The 27,216-nt window shown below is 39.1% G+C and overlaps 1 protein-coding gene across 1 annotated transcript in view; it reads left to right on the top strand.

Moving 5' to 3' along the window:
* The window catches only part of CLINT1 (clathrin interactor 1), a 69,896-nt gene that overhangs the window by 26,029 nt on the left and 16,651 nt on the right, over positions 1 to 27,216 (top strand). The window contains exons 2-7 of the mRNA XM_081851522.1: positions 13,104 to 13,208; positions 13,779 to 13,875; positions 15,404 to 15,512; positions 16,393 to 16,557; positions 21,008 to 21,185; positions 26,563 to 26,803. Coding sequence (XP_081707648.1) covers positions 13,104 to 13,208; positions 13,779 to 13,875; positions 15,404 to 15,512; positions 16,393 to 16,557; positions 21,008 to 21,185; positions 26,563 to 26,803 — 895 coding nt within the window. The remainder of the gene's footprint in view (positions 1 to 13,103; positions 13,209 to 13,778; positions 13,876 to 15,403; positions 15,513 to 16,392; positions 16,558 to 21,007; positions 21,186 to 26,562; positions 26,804 to 27,216) is intronic.

Below are 27,216 nucleotides of genomic sequence, written 5' to 3'. Positions count from 1 at the left end.
GGGCTATAGAAACCTCCAAATGGTGGAACTGCTCTCCTTGAGTTGGGGTATTACTTAGGGGGGTTGTTGCTTTTATTCTTTTTTGTATCTTTATTTTGGTTCTTATGATTTATGTGGAAATTGTTCATTTTGGTTGTGTACTTTGTTGTTTTCTTTATTGTTTTTGACTACTTTTGTTATGTTTGTAGTTATGTAATTATTTATATGGTGTAAGCCACCTTGAGCAAGCTTTAAGCTTTGGGAAGGCAGCATACAAAGACTTAAGCAGTTTAATATACTTTGAATATATAAAAATGAAGGATATAGAAGTGATAGGAGAACTAGCTGCACTTGAGTTTTTAATGGTACTTGATAAAAATTCATCACTGTTCAGGAAGTTATGTGAGGATTATGCAGCTTGCAAATATTAGGAAAACTACCCTGGAAACAGTGTTAGAAACAGATATGAAAGCTTGGAACTAAATGGCACCTTAAACTTAGGTTATGGGCATAGAGCTCAGAAACTGCTCTTACATTAATGAAATTCCCTGTCGCAAAATGCTCCTAGAACAATGGGAGTTTTGAACACTGCCTGGAAACTAATATGGGTGCTAAATAAAATAAAGTCCTGTCTGAAGGGGCAGTCTTTGGTGAATAAGAACATTCACACATAAAAGCCACCCTTTGAAATTTCCATTCTGGTCAGAAGTGGGAACATAATGGTATTGAAAAATGTCTGATGCTAATGCCTTGCTAAAATTTAATCTCGTTAGGAGCCGTACCAGTGCTTTAGGTAAGGATTAATGTATAGTTGATTTCATAAGCATTGAAGTGTTGCAAATATACAATGAACTTTAAACTGCTTAGGACAGTGTTGTGAAATTCAGCTCTAAATTCCCCATCCACTAGCTCAACAGATTGAGTTAACTTTAAAAGATTGAAGTCAAGTCCTGTGATGCTCAAGGTTTTGGAATTGTTATTTACTCTCTCTTTCTCTCTACCTCCAAAGGCTGGAATTTCTGGTGTTGTGAAGCGATGTCTCCTGGATTTTAATCATTCAGCTAATACTATCCCTCCACAATATTTTTACTTTCATAACTTTATTTGGCATGCTTTGTTACTAGTAATCTGGCAGTAGGACTTAATCACATGGTCTTGATCTCCTTAGCAAAGCTTGGTGTAATCTCTAATGGAACACTACCAAGGGAGCCCATTACCAGGCATCAAAAGGCCAATATCCTCATCATTTAAGAATGTCCATTGAACAACATTGTATGAAGACGAGGTACACCTTACTGTATGTTTTTCGTGTGGAGCAGCAAACTTTGTAAAAGTGTTCATGCCAGATTCTTTTTTGTCAAACACTTATGTGTTTCTGGGTCTCCTACCTTTCTGTAAATATAATGCAGTTAGGATATGGAGTTCAAGACACTTAATGTATAGAGTTTTGTTAGCATTACTAGAAGTGAGACAAGGGGGGTGGAGTTGCATTATATCCTCATCCGATAACAGGCACACTACTGTTCAGAGTTACAGCTAGATCATACTATTGTTTTATGTTTGCTTGTTTTTGCTAAACATAGTTTTAGCAAGGCCCCAATTTTCCTGAATTTCGACATAATGAAGAATTGTGCTTTAATTTTAAGTTTGAGAGTAGACACTTGATCTTCCTCTGAAGGATGGTTCGTCCTGGCTTCTTTCCATAGCAGGAAAGCATGGTTTCCCATTCTGTCAGAACCAAGTTGCTAGCTTTAGTCTTGCATTTATCACACAATGAAGAACAAATGTTACTGTGATAATCAATGTTGTCTGTACAAATCCAAAATAGAAGATATGATTGTTATCTTCTATACTCTTTGGGCCACACGGAAAGACATAACACAAAGTCAGCAGGTGGAGCTTCAGTGTTCTTTGTGGCTCCTTGGCACTCTCATGGCTAAATGTTTTAAAAGGCTGAATTTCTGTAATTTAATTTGGTTGCAGAATTCAGCTTTCCTCAGTGCATAGGCTTACTTTGGGCTCCCTCCCTCCCTCCCTCCCTCCCTCCCTCCTTCTCTTTAATTGCTGAGTACACATTGCAAAGGACACACAGGGTACAGCCTACCTGATCAGAACCCCTTCACTAGGCCAGTAATGTGAAGTGTATGCTTTAAAACCCAGTGTCCCACTTTCTTGCAAGTTACTACAGACTCGGTGTGGGCCCATGGCTATGAAAAGGTTCTGCTGCAATGAATCACTTAGTCTCTGAGGTGCCACAGGATCTCTTGCCTTTTTTTAAAAAAATTGTTAGTTCACCTGATGCAGAATGCTCCACAAGAGTATGCCTTGAAACATAATTCATGGTGTACTTAAGGTTAAAATGACAAAAACAGTGAATGAGAAGATACAGGCTTGAAAGGCAAAGAATTAAAGGAGCTAAAGTGCTAAAAGGACAAAGTTCACATTCTTGTCCTATGTTCATTCTCTATTCATTGGTGAAAATGACCTACAATGGATAGGAAAGATCAATCTGATGGGATTTTTCCCCTCCGCCAAATAACTTTTAAAACCTTACCAGCAGGAGGCAACTTCCTCCCTTACAATACAGGAAGAGAGCCCTTTGTGGCCTTTAAAGAGCTCTGCCAAAAAAATAATAGCTTTAATCAAAGGGCTATCTAAAAGACCTCACCTTCATATTTAATCTTTCAAACTTCTCTAAACCATTCTGATAAATGTGGAAGCTCTGAGAGACTGGTTTCATAACCTGAACACTCAGCTTGAAAGGGAAGCTCTTCATTAACAACGAAGAGTTTCTAGCGCTGTGGGCTGAGACCAGAATGAAACCTATGATCTCAGTTTTCAGCTGTTCTGAAAGCTTAGAAAGAGGGGTTCTGAATAATGGGCTATCTTGTTTTCTTGGTACTTTTTTTAAATCACAAAAAGTTGTGAGGAGCAGGAAATAGCTTTTATAGTTCCTTCCTCCCTAAAGCCATAACTCAGTTGTAGACATCAGGATGTTTTTCTTGGCTTATCTCTTTCATTTCAGTTTGTCTTGCACATCTGTCACATAAATTATTGAACCTTTACTTCCAAAGATGGAAATAAAAAACTTGATTCTTACAGTGCTGGGCTGAAATTGGCATTGTTGGCCAGAAGAGATAATTGTTGGTGTTTTGGTGCTTGTAGAATGGTCTGGTATTTCTTGGCTTGGTAGCAAGCAGATGGAGAAAAGTTTCACAGCACGCTTACTAGGAAGCCTTTTTGGAGATTTAGGAATAACATTAAAAATCCAAGTTTCAGGCTTCTCAGTGTTGCTGAAGGGTGAGTTCACACATATGCCCTTATTGGGTTTTTATTCCTCTGTACAATTCCTACACAGCAGAAACACAAGGAGAAACTCAGTGTAAACATAATAGTAAGCCATGCTTTGTTTTAACCATACAAACACACTGTGTCTTGTTTTTCCAGAGTTTGGGTGGTTTTCCAGCTGCTCTTGCCTCTCATGTCTTTGTAGCTCGACAAGTGTCTGGAATGCAGTTGCCAAATGAACAATAGTTAAACAAGACTGCTGGTTTTAGACATACAGTGCTACCTCGGGTTAAGTACTTAATTCGTTCCAGAAGTCCGTTCTTAACCTGAAACTGTTCTTAACCTGAAGCACCACTTTAGCTAATAGGACCTCCAGCTGCTGCTGTGCCGCCAGAGCATGATTTCTGTTCTCATCCTGAAGCAAAGCTCTTAACCTGAGGTACTATTTCTGGGTTAGTGGAGTCTGTAACCTGAAGCGTATGTAACCCGAAGCGTATGTAACCCGAGGTACCACTATAACACCAAACCACAGCAATAGCAAACCATTATTTGTAAGCTAACAACAAAACATGGCTTTACTGGACTGGCTTTGCACATTCCATAGTTCCATAAACCATAGTCAAGCTAAACAAATCATGGCTAAGCATTAAGTGCATACCAGATCATTCTCTGCCTCCCTTTTTTGGCCAGGCTCTGCCCTTTATCTTTTTTCTAATCGTGTTCCTCCTCATGAGATGTCAAATTTGGAATAGGGGAGAAGCCTGTGGATCTTTCCCATAGTTGTGTTTTGCTTCAGAGTTATTTGGATGACATTGGCAGCCCCACTACGTGTGTGTGGATAAACACTTTCCCTGCTGACCAGTTCCATACTTAGAGCCGGGATGGTAGTAAGGATTTCTTGTTGCAGCTGGACTACTAAGTCCCTTAGAAACATCAGCTTGAACCTGAAGAAGGGTGATGATCTTCCTTGCAAGGCAATTGAACAGTCGTCATAGCATATGGCATTGAAGACCGCTGCTCTAGCTGCTTGTCACAGTCACCAGATCAGATCAGATCACTTCACTAGTGATGCCAGAAAAAGAAAGACGTTCCTGGAGCAACCAGGTGTAGGAAGATAAGATATGAGAGAGCTCAGGCCTCTCTCTGATTAAACAGGTGCATGCTTTATATGTGAATGCAGCAGACACATTGATGATGCCCCCATGATGTCATTGTGTCTCAAAGTTAAATTAAAAATGTGAATGCAGATGGAAGACATAGATGTTACCATCCAGTGAAAATGCTTCCGGGCCATGGTTCTTTTCTGGTTTTGTTAGTCTTAACATGCATGCACACACACTCCTTCATTAACATTATTTAAAAAGAAATGAAGCAGAAATGTAACTGTACATGTTTGTGTATCAGCTGTTTTGTGGATATATTTGTTAGAAATGGTTCCTGATACATTTAATGGTTTTATTTGTTGGTTTGCAGCCTTAACTTGTGTGCGTAATCTTTTGGGTGTGAGCTCCCCTGGAAAGTGCAATACGAACATCTTAAATTTTTGAGTGACTGGTCAATTTGTTCTTACTCTCTGGCAGAAGTGGTGCCATGGCAATCAGTTCATAGGAGATGGAATACAGCTAAACGACACAACTTTCCTTCTTTGTCAATGTTAATGTTTCTCACATGGTTTGCTGGCCTCTAGTGGCTTATGAACAGTGCTGGGGTTCTTGAGCCCAAGTTTCTCGTGTTACTGATTAAATGCTCTGTTGAAGACATTTCAGGCTCAGCTGGAGAAGCATTACATAAGTTATTTTTATAGCAAATGAAAAAATATTTCTGGAAAACTGCTTATAATAAGACTCTTATTGACAGACACAGCTAATTCAGAAGAACTTGGGTGGGAGGATAGCAACACCATCCATGCATGTAAACTATCTATGGCTGGGATACACCATCTAAAATCAGGTTTTCTTATCCCTGTAAGAAGGATAAACTTTAAGCCATTAAATGTTTTTAAAAGACTATAGGGATATACCCTTTTTCACCCCATGCAGATATACATTACACAACCAGAAATAAAAATGTATGTGTATACATAGAGCAAGGGAGGGTAGATTTCAGGCTTGCTGCATCCACTTTGTTTTTTAATAGAACAGAGAGATCCACCAACTGGGCCAGGTAGACAACATTACTTAGAATTAAAGAATTCTGAGTCTATGAATTTTTATTTTGAGTACCAAAATTGAACTGAGCTCAGTCTTCCACACAAAAGTCATTTTGTTTCCCTTGTTAAAATATTTGGGAAATGGAAATCCTTGGTCTGCTTCTGAGGTTTGTTAGGAGATCCTAGATCTTGACCTGCCTTTTGCCCACCTCTGCATAAAGTGCATTTTTAAAATAACATTGCCACAGAAATTGCCTTTGTGATAGAGTTTGATGTGCTTTGAATATAGTTGTCATGATATTATCATCTCTCTGTATAACACCAATCTTCTACTATGTTACAGTATCAAACTGAATGGATGAAAACTAACCAAGTGCAAAAAACAAAACAAAAACACCCACACCTGATTTTGATTTAAAACAAAAAATTCTGTAACATGTTTTATGTACTCAACCTGTTAAAAATGCAATTACTATTTTCTCCTTTTAGTGTTCACCATTTGCAACTCATAGTACAACAAGCCAAGAAATACTGAAATATAAGCACACACTTCAACTATAAATGTTGCCTACAATCCAAGGTAGCAAAATATATGCAAAATATATTCCAGAAGCTGTTAATTCTTCATGCAGCCTTTTTATAAAAAGAAGGAAGACTAACAAAAAAATGACTCTATAGTCACTGTGTTCAATGAGACTTGCTTCTAGACTAGAGACACATGCTTAGGATTACAGCCTCAGTTTCAAGATTTCCACTAGATTTCTGACAGTCATCCTGAGCTAACAGAACAAGATTTGGGGAACATTGTACAAGTTTGGATGTTGCTTGGATGCAATGAGTGTTAACTATATATTGATTTTGCACATGGATGAACAAGATTTGAGCAAATCTGAGACACTTCAGGAGCAATAATATTTCATTGCAGATGTCATATACTTGTTGGCTGTATTTTCCAAGCATGCACAATACCATAATTGCTTTTTTGTATACCTGGGACAATAAAAAGCTTAACTGTAACCATGCTTCCCACTTCCGCTGCTTGTTTCCCTGACTGATTCAGAGGTTATTTTTAAAAAGACAGTGGATTGGATTCAGACAAATTTACCCGATACTCTGCTTGAAAGGAAAGGATTTTCACCCAACACATTCTTAATCTGCGTGCTCTCCAAAGATTCCCCAGGGAGAATGGGGATTCTCTGGAACTGTAGGGTGGGTTTGACCTCTGCTGGAGCAAAGTCCTAGCACAAATAAAGGGAGCCCTTCCATTAATTGGAGGGCAACTCTGGATAAGTGAGCTTTGTTTGTTTGCTTATATGGAATATTTTTTTAAAACCGCCTTAAGGACATTGTCCTTTAAAGTGATTGGATTGTACAGTATTTGTATTCAAATGCGTGTTGAGAGAGGCTTGCCTCAAGTGCGCTTCGGCAGTTGAGATCATTCTTTAAAAGAGCCTTCCCTATCCAAATCCTAAATGTGGAGTATGCACACACTTTAAGAGAAACTCCATACATGAGTCTTCAGGGGAAGCCCCATTACCCAGAACAGTGTATGCTCGCAGGCTTCATTGTCAAAACTTTCACATCACAGTGTTTGAAACTTTCTGCCCACAGTTGTTGTTTTTGCTGGAAACTATAGAAAAAAAACCTGATATCATTTTCCTTGCATTAATGTAATGGTTTTCAGCCACAGGATCCATTCCACTTTGGTGTTTGTTTTGAAAGTGTTGTAGAAGTTCTGTCAAGCTGCCTCAGAGAAGCCTAGAGGTACCTTTAGCAAATCACACGATTGACCCACTCTGGGAGCTTTGAGGACTGTGCATATTTTGCATTTATAATAATACATGTCCCTCAGTCATGAGGCTGCTATGATCAGGTCAGAAATCATGAAGATTAGGAAGATATCCTGATTCTGGAAGTGCCCCCCCCACACACACACTCAGAACTCTTGGAATGGGGAGACTTGCCAATCCCTAGATACTTCTATCAGTTCAACATAGTTGCTACAAAGTGAATTTTGAGATACTTCCCAACACACACATATATGGAGTACACACACACACACACACTAATGTATGGCAACTCTTGAAACTATAGGTAGTAATCAACTTTTACTCAGTGTGGACTCATTGAAATTAAGCAACCCGCCTTAGTCATGTTGAATATAATCCTATTTTTTCTGGAAAGAAGAGAACACTTTTAATGGGAAGACGTTTACATGATATAAATGATTTCAAGACTTAACTAGACAGTCATAGAATTATATGGGGGAAATAGTCATTTTTTTCTTTAATAGAGACACCTGGAATACTGTGTCCAGTTCTAGGTGCTACAAATTAAGAAGGAAATTGACAAGCTAGAATGTATGGTGACCAAGATAATCCAGGATCTGGAAAACAAGCCTCATGAGGAATGGTTGAGGTAGCTGGGTATGTTTTAGCCTCATGAAGAGGAGAGGGGATATGATAGTCATCTTCACATATCTAAAGAGCTGTTACATGGAGGATGGAGCAAGTCTGTTTTCTCCTGCTCTGGAGGTAGGACACTGAACCAGTGGATTCTAGTTACAAGGTAGGAGATTCTGACTAAGCATCAGAAAGACCATATGAGCTGTTCCACAGTGGGACCGACTCCCATGAGAGGTGGTGGTCTCTCCTCCTTTGGAGGCTTCTGTGCTGACATTGGATGGCCACCTGTCATGTATGATCTAGTTGAGATTCTAGTTGATATTAGAGAGCCACCCAAGCTGGCAAGAACTAGACATTCATAGCACATGAATCAAGTGGCTTTGATGGAAAATGTATATGTGACTCTGGGTTGCCTAGGGCTTCTTCGAGAGGAAGACTGGGCTATAAATCCAATAAATAAATAAAATACTCTTACTTTAAATACTGGTGTTTAAATTAGGTTGGTTACTCCAAATTAGCTACTCTACTTCGCAAGTTTTCAACTAAACAGCAGGGCACTCTTGTTTACCAGAGTTCTATTCATAAACTTGGCACAAATTATCTTTGTGGTCTTGTCAGCTTTTTCATATATTACACAGAAGCAGGCAAAGGAGATTCAAGAGTAGCATACAAATTCTGGGTAACTAATTCGCCACCTGCTCTTGGTTTTACAGAACCCATTTCATGTAGGTCTCACAAAAGAAGAAGCTGAAAATAAGGATTTAAACTAGTTTAAACTTCTGCTTTCTTTTATAGCTACATACCACATTGATTTTCCCGAAGCAGTAATGGGGTTAGAAATGAGTTTCATCTAGTTTTATTCATGTGGACTTTTTTTTAATGGTTCGTGACAAATATTCTAATTGCTCAGGTTTTAAAATAACAGGCCGGTCCCTGCCAGACAGTGTCTTGGATTATAGCAGGCTTTAAGCATAACGTGCTCAGTCCATTTGTCAATCCAGCTATTGTGTAGCCCATTGCAAAGAATTCTGTCTATGAAGTCCAGCAAGATTCCTTGGAAGAGGCCCAGGATAAACTAACCGGAGAGGCCCTCCCCCCTGGTGTCTGAAAGTGTCCTCAGATATCAAATTTATATCAATCACAGGAAGTCTTGGCAATCAAACCAGTCACTTTTCCCCCTCACATCTGGAAGTAAAAAAAAAAAAAAGCTGCTCTAAAGGTCACAGGCATCATGGGTAGGGCATGGATTGAGGGCCATAGAAAACATGGGAAAGGAAGAATAAAACTAGATTTCCACCTTTTTTGAAATAGTTATTTTTAAATGACCTGGAACATAGCCAAACTACACAACCTTCCCCCCGCCCCTCGGTTTACGTTTGGTGCTGAATGAAATGCGGCTGAAGATTTTGTTCTGGAATGCTACTTCTCTTTTGAGGGGTTATTAGTACTTTTCCCTGCTTTGCTGGGAATAATATTTTTATAGCAGGATGGATTCAGAGATAGAGTGTGCTGCCTTACTTAGTGCTGTTTATAACTAGTAGTTTTAGTCAAAACAAAACAAATTCCTTCCAGTAGCACCTTAAAGACCAACTAAGTCAGTTCTTGGTATGAGCTTTCGTGTGCATGCACACTTCTTCAGATACACATTTGTTTTGTTTTGACTATGGCAGACCAACACCTATCTGTAACTAGTAGGTGTAACTACCTGTAACTACCTATCTGTAACTAGTAGTTTTAGGTTGTGTGTTGTTCTGACTTCCCCCAATCTGCTCTTTTAACTTCCTCACAGATTGCTTTACTCCTGAACTTTTTAATCACTCCTAACTGAACTGATATGGGTGCCTGTTAATGGATGTTTGTGGCTTTTCTTTCCTGCATGACTTGCAGTCTTGAGCGTTTAACCTAGAAAAATGTAGGAAACACTTCATCTTAGTCTTTTCCTCCAGCCCTTCAAACAAGAGCTTGGGGAAGGTTGTAAAAACAGAACCTTTCCCATTTGATCCACAGGTATTCCTTACATTGGACAAAGAAACTGGTGCGCTGAAAGCTATAAAACCTCAGATGCCTGTCTTGAAAACCAGTTCCATATGAATGGGAATTAAAAATAGCATTAGGTTAATATGTGTCTCTACTAAAAGGGGAATGCAGAACCATAGCCTTGAACTGTGTGCTTTGGTGGGATGATAGTAAAGTGAATAAATAGTTCTAATTGCAGCCATACAGATCTTACAGATCTGTTTTGACACACATTCTGGTGCAAATAATGGTTTTCATTTGTTGACTGACTTAATTCAAACATGCAGGTTACCTTTTCTTCAGGCATGGAATAGATAAAATTGATTTTTAGCTTTTGGCTTCAAGGATTTCTGGCTGTTAAAATTATTAAGTTCTCCAAAAAAATCAAGTTCTTTGCTGCTTATCATTACAATCTTACAAAGTCTTACAAAGCAGTCTTACAGTCTTACAAAGCATATTAAAATATCAATAAAATTAAACCAAATGATAGTGTCAGGAAATTAATTCTTAAGCATCAGTAGACCAATCCTAATAAAACAGTCCTAGAATAATAGCAACAACAGAGACCACTGCAGTATCTCATATTTCTTCCTAGTGTCTGTGTGTTTGGGGGGGGGCGTGTTGGCAGATATCACTTTGGAATGTTTTCTGTAAACTTGACGCTATCACCAAAGTGAATTGTCTTCACTGTCCTGCAACTATTTTAATCTCTCACAGGAGGGACTCTATCCGTTACATTCCTAGCTTATTTTAACATGGGGAATGTGAAGTACTGGCAGAGGAACATACATTCGCTAATCAGTGCAGGGCTGAGAAGCTGTGAAGCCCTTCCTAGGTTACAAAATGTACTTTGATGCAGGAATAGAAACTTGATAGATAGCTGTTCGCTGCTGCTGCTGCTGCTGCTGCGGTTTAATGATTGCATTTTCCTGCAACTACCAGGAATTGGACAGCATTTGGTACAATCTGAAGACAAAAAAATTCAAGGGCAATCCCGTGTAAACTACAGTGCAATAGTTTCCCCCCCAGCTATAAAGACATGGATATCTGTAAAAAGTACCTTGTTCTTCTGAAAGGGACTTGACTCGATACTGGATGTTCCTGAATAAAACTTATTACTGGCCCACAGCCAGCATCAAAGTGGTTCATGAGGATCATAAAAGTGAACTTAGGGGCATTTTCTGCCAACAAACATGGCTAACGTTAACATATTCATAATCTCTTCCCAGAGCCACTGGATTTGTCCCGCCATCCTGTTTGGATTCACTCTCCATGTTGGCATCTGGTGTGTCAAACACAATTGATATCATCCCCATAACACCAGGCATCCAGGAGCAGCGATAGTTCCATGAGGACTCCTTGCTACAAACTGGCCCAAACCATTTCTAATGCACACGCTGCATTCTTTTCCCATTTTGGATTTCATTTTAAATTTTGTCCACTGAAAATAGTTTTAAGGCTTCACTTAAAACCACAACAAGGTGCCTGCCAACCAGATCCTGAAATAAAAATGGAGCATTAGTATCAAAAGTTGCTGAAAAATCCAGAAATACCAATACCAGGCCCAAAACTAGCCTGAAGCTTTATTAAAATAGATGGAGGAGGGTCTGGAGGTTTGAGCCACAACTTCCTGCTAAATCGTAAGTTGAAGAATGGAAAACTTGGCAGGATTGAAAACTTGGAGACTGGCCAGTAATTGCTAAGGTCTTCTAGATATACCCTGCATCAACTAAAATTTCAAGATCAGTAGCAAAAGGTTCTTAAATATAGCTTAGCAATTTCTTTGGACACTGGTGGAATCTTCATTGAAGCCTCTGCCTCTGGCTGGGAGAATCCATGAAAGCTCTCTTCAGCATATTTTTTCATATCGTAGTATAAATAGCTGTATACTCTGCAGAGTCTCTTTCCCCTTGACCATCACACATGTCTATAAAGGGCACATTATATATGAAGAAGCTTAAAGAGGACTAGGGAAAGCGTATTATATACAACACTGCATGCATTCCTGTGTGCAATGTAAATGGAAAAAATATTGCCACTTTCCCAGTAGCAAGGCTATCTGAAAGTACATCTCAGTTTCTTGCCAGTTTTTAGTGTAGAGGAATAAATGTGCTCATTTTCTTCCTTTCCGAGTTGGGTGATGTCTCTTATTTCAGACTCAGCGGCTCCAAAGTGACCCTGATTTTGAAATTCTCATGTGGCAATTCTCTCCCTTTCATTCTCCTAGTTGCCTACTCTGCGCAGCATAATATTCTGTGGGGACAAATCTGCCTTCCCATGTGTGTTTGCAAATTTTAAATGCATATTAATTAGCCAGGTATTTTTTTTAAGGATTTATGTGGAAATACAAGAAAAAGAAAAGGCTTAGTATTGGCCATAAGGTACTAAATGTAGTTGATACTAAACCATGGGTAGGAAAATTAAGGCCCGGGGACCGGATCCGGCCCAATCGCCTTCTCAATCTGGCCCACGGGTGGTCCGGGAATCAGCGTGTTTTTACATGAGTAGAATGTGTCCTTTTATTTAAAATGAATCTCTGTGTTATTTGTGGGGCATAGGAATTCATTCATATATTTTTTTTTCCAAAATATAGTCCGGCCCCCTACAAGGTCTGAGGGACAGTGGACTGGGCCCCTGCTGAAAAAGTTTGCTGACCCCTGTACTAAACCTTTAATTTTTGGTTCCTGCATTCATTTATTAATCCTTGAAGATGGTATTTAAGACTGTCTTTAGGTAAATACTGGAGTTTGTATGGATTTTGCCCATGTTGTCCCTCCTTTTTCAGGCTGTGATACTTGGTGCCTCTACTTCAGTTCTTTTAATTTTGTTGGCAACTGCTACAATAAGACCTATTGTTTCATTTTCATCATAGGGTTGTTTCATTTGATTCAGTTCTAGGTGTGTGGCAAATAGCTGTAGCGTGCATGTGTTTATGTGTACAAGCAAAGTAACAATGGCCAGTCTTCAGTGGTTCGGTTTTACTTTTAATTTGTCCATAAGCCATATTTTATTGGAATGGTTCCAAGTCTAATGCAATCCTTAGTCTCTAAGCTATATTCTGGAAGGCTAATGGAATAGTAAAACCTTCTTAAAGATAGTTAAATGTGTTGCGGTGTCCTCGGGGTAGCTTCTCCACTAAAGATGTTTTCTTTCCCACCCTGTAGAGGTATCTCATTAAGGTACCCGCTAGTGTCATTATTAAGTTTTCATGTGTTTCTCAGTTTTGATGCTAATCTTTATGCATGTGTTTAATTCTGTTTTTGCAGCACCAATGTGGTCATGAATTATTCAGAAATCGAGTCTAAGGTTCGAGAAGCAACCAACGATGATCCGTGGGGACCTTCAGGGCAACTCATGGGAGAGATTGCCAAGTAAGTGATAATTTGACTCAGCAGTGAAGGAAGGTACATCTTTATGCAGAAATACATGTAAGAATTGTTCCTGCTTCACCACTTCTGAAGAATAAATGAGATGGAGAGATCAGTATTAATGGTACTTGAAATGATGGCCACAAGCAACTGTTTATTAAAACCTATTTCCACGAAGCACTGCAACTTGTAGGAGATAAGATTTCCTTTGGGTAGGGGTCTAGCAAAGCATTTTTCAGAAATACAAAATTAGGAAGTTGGTGCTGCTTCGTAAATGCTTTCTCAAGAAGGGCAAATGAATGGCATGATGGGCTAAGATAACAAGGAACTTCTAGTTCTTCATTATTTCCGTTGTTGGGGAGCGGGGGGGGGGGGGGGGGGAGAACTTATCAGCATTGCTAATCTAGTGAGTAATTCTGTATATGAAATACTTCCGTACAAATGTCAGTAGCTCTGTATTTGGGATTGAAGCTCTAATTTAGAACAAGTCTGCCACCTGCTGTCAAATGCAGGTCCTAGCAGACCTTTCCTGAAAACAGCTAATTCCTTCTTTTGCCTTTCTTTTGTTTTTAGGGCTACCTTTATGTATGAACAGTTTCCAGAACTTATGAACATGCTTTGGACACGAATGCTGAAAGACAACAAAAAGAACTGGCGGAGAGTTTATAAAGTATGTATATAAAATTACTTTTTATGAGCTTCTTCAAGGTTTAATTTTGTTCTAAATATGGCACTTACTAAATGTTTTAATTTTACAACAGTGCCCTATTGTAATTAACTCAGTTTTGTGCTATCATTAACATAATATCCATGCTAAATTTCACAGGTTTTCGGATCCTTTGTGTGCAGTTAGTACAAGCTTGATTTTAATCAAGTTGATTTTTCCTGTGTATGTTTTTGGAGAAGAAGTCTCTGTTGAAAAATAAGGATTTTCTCTTGGTTTTTCTCTACAAAGACTCTTTAATGAATGCCTTCTAGCAATTTTTATTTTTATTACTGTTTTAAATACTGAGTAGAGGATTGTCTGTAATTTGATCTTTTAAAACAGGGAAATAACCCTTTTGCTGACCTACTAGTGAGACCCTCATTTTGATATTTGTTCTGAATGTCTCTTTTGCAACTCAATTTACATTTGAAGCAATCTGGAAATGAACACATACACTTACCATCAATACATTTCACACATTGTACTGGACTCCCCCTCAATGCACAACTTTGCTAATTACATTTTATCTCGTAACTAACTGAAGAGAAAGCCAGTTACTTGTTCACCATAAAGTATTTGTTCCCTTGTGTTCTTTCAGCTGCATTTGCAATTAAATTCAGCATATGCATCACGATACATTTTTTTCTGTTTCCTATAGCATTGAAAAGTGCCTTAAGACTTAAAATATTGTACACTGAACATACTGTATTTAATTCTCAGGCAAGGTTACCCCCCCATAGGTTTTACCTTATAGTAATTGTTTCCCCTGCAGCATAATATAAATTAATTTTTAATGCTATCATACATAGGATTTAACATTCTTAAGGATACTTGAAATTTATCTACTAGTTTCAGATCATTGCCATTTATAAACATGCATCTATTGGCATCCAAATGACTTATTTATGTATGATTTCAAAATCAAGGGAAAGCCTGGAAATTGCAGGAAGTTCACAAAATTAAAATACTTTTCAACTTTATTTTTGTTTTGAAGTTTGTTTAAATTTACCTGAAAATAGTGAGTTTCATACATCAACACATTTCCTGCAGAAAGCTACATAGATAAATTGCCATAAAAATGCTTTTAAATGGAAAAACACTTGGGAATAAGGCAATTGCAAAAAAAGAGAGACACAAAAGAAAATTGTTTCATTCTGTAGAGTTCAGGGTGGTTTTTTTATTTCCTCCTTCTTCGTCTTAAATTGCCTTAACCATAATTTCCCCCTCCTGGAGAACATTCTTCAGGCAAATAACATGATTTAATGTTCTACATTTTTTGTCTTAGTGAGTAAATGCAGTTTTAAATTTGTACACTGTATTATGAGTGGTTCTTGCTTTAAGGAGCAACAATCTTCAAGGTGGCTTATTTAAATGGGAACAAATCCTGCTTTTGTTTACTAATTTTTGTGCATTTAGGCTTTTCTTTTTATTGCAGTTAAAAATACTGATGGCTTTTGTTCATGCAATAATAAGGTGCTTTGTATTTTTATAGTCTCTGCTGCTCCTATCTTACCTCATAAGGAATGGATCAGAGCGTGTTGTTACAAGTGCCAGAGAACACATTTATGATTTGCGATCCCTGGAAAATTACCACTTTGTAGGTGAGCGATAGAAAAATCTTATAAGCAAATTAAAACAGTAGTTGGAGTTGTCAGTCACCTGAACCAGCTTAGAAGCTTCCCCGCTCTAATTAGAATGTGACTGTTGCCGGTTGTGTGAAGAGTGCAGAATTCAAGACGTGGGACCCTAGAGTATTAATTAGTGAAGACAAGAACTTGCAGAAAAGACTGGCTAATAACAACAGAACCAACACAACATGAGTGTTCGGGTTTATATTAAAATATGCACTAGAGACTGGTCCCCTGTGGTGTGTGTAAAGGAATAGCTTTAATCATATGGGAAGAAAAGGTTAGAGCTCCAAAACATACACATCTGTTTGAAGCTGGGGGTTTTTCCCCTCCCACCAAATAATATTTACAGTGGAAAGGCAGCAAGGCCAGTGTGTGTTCTGAATAAGAAAGAGGCTTAGAGAAGTGAAGCAAATTTTAGTTTGTAGTGCACTCGGGCTGACAGCATTTTTAAAATACAGTTTTGAAGCAAGATAGAAATATAGCAATTAGTATTTTGAAGAAAAACTGCCTTCCCAAAAAGGTTGAGAGAGGAGGTTGCTTTAAATGGGTTAAAATTGGCAGAAAATGTGTTTCTGTTTTTGAATCTTTTTTAAACAAATTTTTGTAGTAGATCAGCAGCATTTAAGAAGCTTTCTCAGTTGACATTGTTTTCAGATGCTACCCCTTAGATTAAGATGAAATTTTGGTTATAAAAAAATTGTGCTGTTCACTCATTACAGAGAATTGCTTTGGAATACCATAACCTTAAAATATTTTGTGTTCTTTTTATATCTATTTTTTTCCAGGGTACTTAATTCTTGAGGTTAACTGCTTCTACTAAATTGCTTCTTTTTTATATATGCTCATACAGATGAGAATGGCAAAGACCAAGGTATAAATATACGTCAGAAAGTGAAAGAAATGGTAGAATTTGCCCAGGACGATGATAGACTTCGTGAAGAGAGGAAAAAGGCAAAGAAAAACAAAGATAAATACATTGGGGTTTCTTCAGACAGTGTTGGAGGATTCAGATACAGTGAGTACAGCACTGTAATCAGTAGTTGGCATATTGCAACGTTAGCTTGGTTTTGTGGATATTATTATATGTTCTTTAAAAAAAAATATGAGTGCCATCACCAATCTACATAGGTGTCATTATCTGAAGGAAGTAGACCTTCATATGACTGAACAAATTAAATTAACAGCCTTTCCTTCAGATTGTAGAAGATGGAGAAAAGGGGAAGCAGGACTGCCCTATCAGCTTTGCTGAGAAACTAGCTCCTTCTAGCTCCTCTCTATGAACTGTTTCCACCAAAACGGGTCCTTATTGGAACTTTGTAACGTTAAGAAGCAGTGCCTGAGTTTATGTTTTTCCTTTTCTCCCCCAATCTGATTCTTTTTGTGTTGTGTCTTTTTGGATTATCAGCCCAAGGGCAGGGGCTGTCTTGCTTTTATTGATCTGAAAGCATTTTTAGTGAGAAGGGAAGTAAAAAAGTTACACAGAGAGAGAAGTAACCTTAGTTCATAACATAGAGGAGATGGTAAGTGCCTATTTTTCTGTGTATAAGATGCCCCTGTGTATAAGACAACCCCAATTTTTTTTTAACCCAAAATTAAATCAATATTTTTAGGTTGCCAAAGTTGTTCAGCTTTTGAGGTACAATAGCACTCAAAGTTGTTGATCGCCCTGCCAAAAACCGTGTATGAGACAACCACCCCATTTTTTAGTCAAAAAATAGAAGAAAAAAATTGTCTTATACAGAAAAATACAGTATATACTGGAAAAGGTTTGCATTAAGATTCCTTTCAAAATCCCTACAGTTGGCTAGATAAGGATAAGCTTATTGGATTCTCTAGCAACGCAGATTGTTTGTATCCAAACAGTGATTAGCTTCGGACTCCCCTAACAGTTGCTACTGCTGTCAAGTGTTTTGGACTGCAAACAAAGCTGTCTTCTCCCACCCCACTCTACTCAAGGGACCACTTCTCCATTATGCTCTCCTATGTGGCTCAGATGTCTCTGCGAATAAGACAATTACGTAGGCAAGCTGGCCATGTGGATCTTTCCTATTTGTTGTTGTGACACATATGCACATACACATACTTTGTAGCACATGGGGTTGCACCAGGGGGAATACTTTTTTCAGGGCAAAGTGGGGGGGGAGCATAAAAAGGTCTAGAATTATTCAGCGTTGTGTGTAGAACAATATTGATCTCGAAACTGCAGATAATGTTTGTCTAACATTATAAGGCAACACTTTTGAACTAGTTTCCCCTGAGGCCTGATTCTTATATTTACCATTGCAGCATGGGAGCTGCCTCTGTCCCATCCCCAAAAAGCTCATGCTCCAACCACAATGAACAAGAGTGACAGATTATGTTGAAAGTCTTTGGCCTTCGGCTGTGGGAAGAAGAACCCATTGGAATCCTTCCTTATCTTGTAAAAACCCAATATAGGATATTTGAATAGGAGGCCAGCAAGTGGGGGGGGGTGTTGTTGAGTATTTGAGTTACAGGTGTCTGTCTGCTAGCCAGAAGTTGTGGGGATCTACTCCCTGCAGTGAACACCATCTCTTACAGAACAACTCTGTCCTTTCAAGGTAGCTGAGCTATTCTTATGCCTATTCTGGGTTATACAACCCTTATTGCAATTCATTTCTCTATAGGACTCTGATGCCATGGTACAGTGGAGGGTGTTATTAATAGAAAATGCATAGAAATGTAAATGCATAGAAATTTTAGAAATGCATAGAAATTTTAAATCTACAATAGAATGTTTAAACAACAGGAAACCCAGTTACAGATAGGTAGCCGTGTTGGTCTGCCATAGTCAAAACAAAACAAATTCCTTCCAGTAGCACCTTAAAGACCAACTAAGTCAGTTCTTGGTATGAGCTTTCGTGTGCATGCACACTTCTTCAGATACACACAGTGTATCTGAAGAAGTGTGCATGCACACGAAAGCTCATACCAAGACCTGACTTAGTTGGTCTTTAAGGTGCTACTGGAAGGAATTTGTTTTGTTTTAACAGGAAACCCAATTATTTATATCCCGCCCATCTGGCTGGGTTTCCCCAGCCACTCTGGGCGGCTTCCAACCAAATATTAAAAACAATACAGCATCCAACATTAAAAACTTCCCTAAACAGTTGTCTTCCCTTCAGTTGTCTTTTAAAATAAAATAGTTGTTTATTGCCTTGACATCTGCTGGGAGGGTGTTCCATGGGGCAGGCGCCGCTACCAAGAAGGCCCTCTGCCTGGTTCCCTGTAACCTCACTTCTTGCAGTGAGGGAACCGCCAGAAGGCCCTCATTGCTGGACCTCAGTGTCCGGGGCTAGATGATGGGGTGGAGACGCTCCTTCAGGTATACAGGACCGAGGCCTTGCACCTGGGATAAAATTGAGTAAGGCTGTTCAACTAGTTGAGAATACAATAATTTCAAATAGCTGGGCAAATAAAATGTCTTAAACTGGAACTATAAAGAATACAATGTCAGGCGTACCTTCCTCAGAGGGGAACTGAGACTTGATGTGCTACCCCAGAAGCATCCCTCTCTTTTGTACATGCATAATATCCTATATTCTATAAGGGAACATACCTTGGGGATGTCCTGCTGTTGTGCTTTCCTTGGGCATCTGGTTGGCCACTGTGAGAAGAGGATGGCAGACTGGCTTGCTCCAGGAACTTCTTATATTCTACCATGCATAAAGAGGTTTCCCACTTATGTGAATGGCATAGCCTTGCACCTGGGATTCCTAATGTGCTTTGAAGCAGCTGGGTTGTGGCTCGCTCATGTATATAAACTAGAGTGGGGTTTGCATATGTGTTATCAGGGTGAACTCACTATATGCACCATCACGGTTAGGAGTACGATGCTCCTGATTTGAGTGGGTCACTGTGTGCAGGATAGTCCCCCTGAGAAGTCAGGTAGGTGGATGTCATGAATCAAATTGGCTCAAATAATGGGAGCATTAACACAGGTGAAACAGAGAATCATAGAATTGGAAAGGACTGCAAGAGTCATCTCGTCCAACCCCTGCAATGCAGGAATCTTTTTGTCCAGTGTGGGGTACAGACACACAGCCCTAAGGTTAAGAGTCTCACGCTCTACCGACTGAGCTATCTCACTAAGATGCCCAATCTGTATTTACATGTCTGTAATATTCCTTTAGAATATTTGGTAAGCTAAGTCTCAGTTTTATTCAGGAATTCGATTAATGCTGGAGGCTTTGTAATGAGATAGTTTTAAAGATTCAATATATTAGCTCTTATGGTACTTTTTAATAAAAAGTGCACACAGAAGATAAATTGAAGATTAAAATTCCTTATGGAATTCATAGAATCATAGAATTTTAGAGTTGGAAGGGACCCCGAGGGTCATCTAGTCCAGCTCTCTGTGGTGCAGGAATCATGCTAAGCTTTGCAAATGTGCTAGCAGTTTTACTGCTGCACCAATTGAGACACTGTTTAAAGACAATTGAGCAATGCTGCCATCTCATACTCTTAGTTAGCAGCTAGGTGGTAGTACTTGGTTCTCGGTAAAGGTAAAGGTAAAGGTACCCCTGCCCGTACGGGCCAGTCTTGACAGACTCTGGGGTTGGTGCGCCCATCTCACTCAAGAGGCCGGGGGCCAGCGCTGTCCGCAGACACTTCCGGGTCACGTGGCCAGCGTGACAAAGCTGCATCTGGCGAGCCAGCGCAGCACACGGAAACGCCGTTTACCTTCCCGCCAGTAAGCGGTCCCTATTTATCTACTTGCACCCGGAGGTGCTTTCGAACTGCTAGGTTGGCAGGCGCTGGGACAGAGCAGCGGGAGCGCACCCCACCATGGGGATTCGAACCACCGACCTTTCGATCGGCAAGCCCTAGGTTCTCGGTATTGTGAAGCAAATTTTGTTTAGGTGGCAAATTTTTGGTGGCGATACAATGTTGAGAAATTAAAGAGTCCCTAGTAACGCATAAGGGGATAAGATGCTGCATTTTCCTTAATAGATTTAAAGAGCCTTTAAAATTGATGATTGAGGCTAGACATATTGCCAGCTGTTTTCACACTTGTCTTGCAGGGTTTGGTACAACCTTCTGTATTCATGAGGTTTTGAAACATATACAGTCTCTGAAAGGTTTCCAGTTTTCTATGGCAGCCTGGCTAGAAAACAAATCGGGTTCATTTCTCACAAGTTGCTCATAAAGCCAGGGTTCATTTCTTTAGGTGAGGGAAGGCTTTTAGCCCGCTCTTACAATGTCTGGTCTTATTCTGAAGTTCGATGCCTTGCCTTACAGTTCATCAACATCTTTTGATTACATTTTGAGCCAATTAACTGTTGGCATAACATGCTTTCTCATGGTAATAATATTGCTGCAGCATCATGAAAGTTTCTGTTTGCTTTGAAAACTGCTAAAGGTCTGTTGACAAGAATTAGTGGCATTTTTTGTTAAATCTCCCCCACCCTTAAAAAAAAAATTTACTATCTACCTATATTATTTAGATGAAAGATACGATACTGAGCCGAAGTCCAAGTGGGATGAAGAATGGGATAAAAACAAAGGTGGATTTCCATTCAGTGATAAGTTAGGTGAGCTGAGTGATAAAATCGGGAGCACGATTGATGACACCATCAGCAAGTTCCGGAGGAAAGACAGAGAGGATTCTCCAGAAAGATGCAGGTACTTACTTATTTTTACATTGTTTTACATTGTTGCTGTATTGATTGTCCTTTTCATAACCTCTTTTTAGCTTTTGCGAGTTTCTTTCCTGTAATTGTGGGATAAGTTTGAAATCCTGAAAATGTTGGCTTTCATCTTTTAAGCACTATAGTTCTTATAGCTGTGGAAGAATAAGCTGAAAACTTATGGGCTGGCTTCCCCATGTGGTTTAAGCGTCTAAAAAAGGAATGGGTACCACCGTGAATCAGGCTGTGATTTCTTCACTTAGCATTGTGCCATCTCTTCTTCAGGGCCCCATGCTGTTCTATAAATTAAATTTAAGCACACTCATAGCTTGGAAATTGGTAGACCGTTATCTAAACGAAAGGGTTCCTTCTGCCTATGGAAGAGCCTTAATCTTCCTTCCTTTCGTCAGTGTGAGCATTCCATGAGTACAATTCTGCATATGAAATTTTGTAGATCCCACCCCTTTGTGTCCTAGAACACTTATTTTAGCCAATGAGAATAATAGTTAAGCACATGGTTGTAATTTTTTGTGAATTTTTCTGGTCATAGCCTTGTAGATTTTGTAGCACAGAATTTAAGATTTCCCTCTTGTTGGTAATTTGTTGGGAAAATCTAGTCTTTCAGTGGCCAAAGTACCAAGAAGAAATTGTGCTGAAAGTAATGAAAATCTGGCTCTCATCTGAGTCAGCCAGAAGATCTGTAGCCTTCCTGGTAATCCAAGTTTTTAAGATGTCCAAGAGACCCTATAAATCTCAAGAAATAGGCTTTAGTTTGGATTCTGTTGTCCTTCTATCTCTTTCACATGTGCATGCATCTATAGTTGGCACCATTATTTCAGTAATAGGGGGTGTGACCATTCCTTGCAGACGGGCAGCTAAACATAAAGCAGGCCATATAGAACAATTTGAATTGGACAACACATTACATGAGACATCCCAAATCTATGTAGCCCACAACAATTCTAACTGCCTTCTGTAAAAACTGTTCAAGGAGTTTGCTAGCCTACAATTGTAAAGCTAATCAGGGCCCTATTGAATAGTTTATTAAAATTCCAATCATCTTGGCTTTCATTTTTTTAAAAAAAATCACTTTCAGATTGTTGTGTTTAGAAAAATGGCAAAAACTCTGGGGAAGTTTTCCATAGAGAAGCTGTTTGTTCTAACCAGGAAAGAGCCAATGCTTTCATTTGTCTCAACTGTAATAGGGGCCTAATTTTGTCGCTAGCAGTGAAATGGAGTGAAGGAGTATCTTGGTTTGTTTTGGTTTTTTTAGATTATTAAGAGTGTACAGAGGAAAATATCTGCCTTTTTTGTTTTGATTATGTCCAAGTCATAAAAGTAGAAAGATAGAACATTTTGCTACTTTCTCTTAGCCTAAAGAAATGGCTGCTTACTTTTCAGCTAACCTTTTCATAAAGTACAGTGGACACTTGTTTATGAGATCATTAAATGCCCTCTACATTAAAAGGAAAACATTTTGGAGGTTTTGCCTGCTGTGCAAACTCCAATAGTTGATCTGTTCAACAAGTGGATTGAACTTTATCATCAGCAGATCAAACTGATACTTAATAGTTTCTGATACTGCTGTGGAAGCCTTTATACAAATCTCATCTGGATGAGATTAAAGCAGTAGGAGCTTTCATATATTTAATATTTTTCACAACAGCATGTTGGAAGAATAAAAAATTCATTAAGGTGCTAAAGTTGTACTTCTTTCCAGTGGTTTTTTTTCTTTTGAAAGGTGAATTGATCTTGAGAGGGGAATTTAGCAGTGTATTAAATGTTAAAGCAGATGTATCAAATCAGACTAAATCTACAATATATTCTACTCTGTTCTGAATCTTTATATGATGTGTGGAGATTTTTAAATGGCAACACACACTATTATTTGGGCCCTTTTTCCTGTTTCCATGGCTATATTTTTGTTTCTCGCCACCCACAGAAAAATTGAACTTCATTCAGTTGAACATTTATTCAATATAATCTGAGAAAATTTTAACTCTGTTTTGTAAGAATTGTGCTTTTAAAAAAAAAAAAACAACAGAAATTATAAAAGAAAATCATGTGATGAAAGAGCACACAATCGGTTTTTCTAAAGAATTTAAGAATGAAGAAAAATATGAGCGTATAAACTTACTCTTTAGCAGTATTTGTAGGAAATAACTTCTAGGGAGTACCTAATCTCAGGCTAACAACCCACCACACAGTTTGCTAGGAAAAACAGAATGCAGATGAGAGATTCTAGGGAGTGGGAAATGAGACAGAAGCTGGGGAAGTGCACTAAAGAGGAGCGAACAACAGCAGCTCTTTGAAATTCCAAGGATTATTACTGCTTGGTGTTCAAACAACTCATCAGTCATAGCTCTGACTTCATTCATTGGCTAAAATCATTGAAAGGTGGGAGCAGCCCGACTGGCTCTTCTCACAGAAATAACTTAGAAGCATCCTTGTACATTTTCCTTCACAATTTTCTTTCTAGAGATTTTATTTTTTTAATGGCAACTCAGAGCTGGCTCTGGGACTGGTACATCAGTACCCACTGTACCCATCTCTCAGTGGTCCCAGCTCTTCCTTTGGAAGTTGGGGTACTGATGACTAGAGGCAGGGCCTTTTCATTGATGGCATCCTAGCATTGAAATATTCTCAGTTGCTCACTGTTGATCTAGGTGCAGGTCAAGTCTGTTTTATTAGCATGATGTTTTAATGAATGCCAATTTTAGGGGTTTGGGGACTATCTGCTTTTAATTTCCTTCTCTTTTCGTATCAGTATTGTATTGGTTGTATTTGGCAATGATTTGATTATGTCATTAATTTCCTTTCATATGACTTCATACTCTGCCTTGGGAAAGATTTCTGAATTTACAGATGGGACAGGAATGAATAAGTAAAACCATTACATGGAATCTGGCAGTGTCTGACTTTGTGTGGACGTAGCAAACCCAGAAACACTTGCTCCATTATTTCTTCACCTCATTGGGGCCTGCGTTTCTACACAAACCCTCTTGAAAGCAAGAGAGTGTGCTCTGCAGCAGTGCTTGGCGAATTTATTCCCTCTACACTTGGTTGGGGCTGTTAGGCCCCCTTATTACTTTGCATCTGTAATCTCTGTTGGAATAGAAAATGAAATGCTGGGTATTTATGTTCACTGATCTTAATGAATTAAATGACCTTTGCTGGCAAGCAGATAATATGCTGAGATGCAGTGGGAGGCATAACTAAGTAATAATAATAATGGGCAAAGCCTGAGCCATTGTTAGTGGAGAACAAAGGCTACCCCACAGAGCATACTGCAGTTTGTGTTACCTCCATGCTGACAACAAGACAGTCTTTCTGAAATTAGGTGACTCAGTGCTCTATTGCTTATTGAAACAGAGAAACCTTTCACAGTTATGTTTCAAGTTACATTTGCATGTGTTATTCAACAGTGCATCTTGCCCTGTACCAATTGCATACCTTAATAATGAAAAACATCATACAATGTAAAAACTGTTTACCTTCCAAATAAAAGTACAGCTGTGGGTAACATAATTTTGCTGGAAACTTAACCTGCCCCTTGCCGAAAACCCTGGTCAAGTGATGACTTTTCAAAACAATTTATAAAGTTGCATATACATAGGCCGAATGCAGTTTTAAGGCTGGTTCCTTGCAGACTATGATATCCAAATCAGAAATCTGCCTCCAGTATGAATTTCCAAATTCCATTTCTTTGTTGGCCTCAACCATAGTATCTCTGCCAATACTAGCCTGCGTTCCTTCCTATCCTAACCATGGTTTCAAGTGCATTTGCAAACCCTGCTTAAGCTGGCATTAGCCTTAAAATTAGTTGCTGTTGGTGTAAATGTATTGCTAAATCATGATGAAGGCTGATGACAGAAAGGAAAAGGAATTGCACTGGAAGGTGGAAGATAAAGCCTGTTCTCCAGCTTGCAGGCCATGGTTCTGCAAGAAGCTGCTATCTGCGTCAGCCGTATGGAGGCAGACTTTGTGAGGTCTCCACAAACTATGAATATTGTAAATAGATAAATGTACACAGTTATTTATTTATTTATTTATTTATTTACAATATTTATAAATTCTGTGCAGACCTCACAAACATAGGAATGTTACACCAATAAGCATTGCTTTTAAAAAAAAAAGTAACGACAGAATGGATAAGACAACTTGTTTGTTTGTGTTGGGGGGGGGACCCACTCTCATGGGGCAAGCTGGATCTGTTGGTGACAGATTTGGGAGGTGGGCAGGGAGATGCCACAGTGGGAGCTGGATGAAGACAGTCCCTCAAACTTCTTTATTGTTCACCTTATTCAGGGCAAGATTTAGTCTATATTAATATAATACAGACTTTTGAAATTGCCCCTTCCTGATCCCCAATATACTAGGCTCTTATGCTGCTTCCAAAGAAAAGGTTGGGCTTTAAAATTTTGCGGAAAGGAAATTCTAAAGCAGGGTATGACTTCCAAGCACATTTTGTGCAGTATACACAGCAGGTATAGGACAGCTGCACAAAGGATATGTAATTGTAGAGTCCCATGATTATGAGGACATACATATTTACTGTATCATTGTCCAAAAGAGAATGAGACTTCTCACCAGATACAATTGGTAGAGACTGTTTTTGCACAATGCTTCAGTTGATCAGCCTTTCCAGTTGTAGTGTGGGGAATTGGGAGTGTGGCCCAATGATCCAAACAAAGTATTTGCCATCTCAGTGAAGAAGTAGCATTTATAATATTGTGTAGTGAAGCTTAATGGGCACTTTTTTTTTCATAATTCTCTAACTGAGAAAGCAAGCTTGGCTAGTAATGGTGCAAAGTCCAAAGCAGTCACAAAATGGGTGGTAGGCTTAGGAAACCTTGAAACAACATCTTTTATAACTGGAATGGGGAACTTTTGGCTCAGGGACTGAATACAGTCTTCAGCACCACCCCTGTTTCTCCCCAGCCATACCTTCCTCCCCAGCCCATACTCCCTCTCTGAGTTATCCCCCCTCACCATCCCTGCCCCATATACTCCTGAAATGCTTTTGCCTGACTGGAATGTATCATTGAACAGCAATAATGCCTTTTGCTTTCCTAGATAGTGGATGAAGAAATTGGGGTGAATCCTATACATGGGCTATGAGCAGAAATATCTTATTTGAGCCAGGCTGGATTCTAGTCTTCTGTATAAAGATAAGAATCACCACCATTGCTCCACCCACATTTGCCTACCGCAGACTTGCTTGTTTAGAAAATCTCTGTTTAAATATTTTCTTGACTGAAATTCCCTCTAAAAGATGTAGATGACAAGATAGCTTTGCTAGCTACCTTTTCAAGTTCTTTTGTTCCCCTTTTGGTCTATAATATGGTTTTTGTTGTTTCCTCCCTTCACAGTGATAGCGATGAGGAAAAGAGATCTAGAAAAGCTAAATCGCCTAAAGGAGAATTCAAAGATGAGGAGGAGACAGTGACCACAAAACACATCCATATCACACAAGCCACAGAGACCACCACCACCAGACACAAGCGCACAGCAAACCCTTCCAAAACCATTGACCTGGGAGCAGCTGCACATTACACAGGGGACAAAGGAAGTCCAGACCAGAATGCTTACACTCAGCAGTCTACAGCAAAGGTAGGAGGGCACAACTGTACATTTGAATTTGAATTTTTTTTTAATCAAGTACTGTTTTCATTAAAGGTAATAAATCTGGAGTCTTCAAGTGTGCCATAGGGAGTAATTCACTGAAAGCACTGGAACTGCATTTGGGTTAAGCAGGTGCTCCTCATCTCATATGATTTAGGCATATAGAACAAGCTCAGACCAAAGAATGACGCAGCACCTAGGTTGATACGGGTTTTGACAGTCTCCAGGGTGTTTGAATCCCAAGCTGTGAAGGGCTTCAAAGGTAAGAAACTATTTGGTAACTAGGGCAGGTTGCTGTAGAATAGGTTTAAGTATGTTTGGCCTTCCAACAGCTATCAACACACAGACATAAGCATTCAGCACTAGTTGGAACTTCTTAGTCAGTCTCAAGGGAAGATCCA

The sequence above is a fragment of the Podarcis erhardii genome (genome assembly GCF_964252035.2).
Source record: "Podarcis erhardii genome assembly, chromosome: 2".
In the NCBI taxonomy this organism is placed as follows: Eukaryota; Metazoa; Chordata; class Lepidosauria; order Squamata; family Lacertidae; genus Podarcis; species Podarcis erhardii.
Note: the sequence above shows the minus strand (reverse complement) of the source record. Positions and strands in the feature narration are given on the sequence as shown.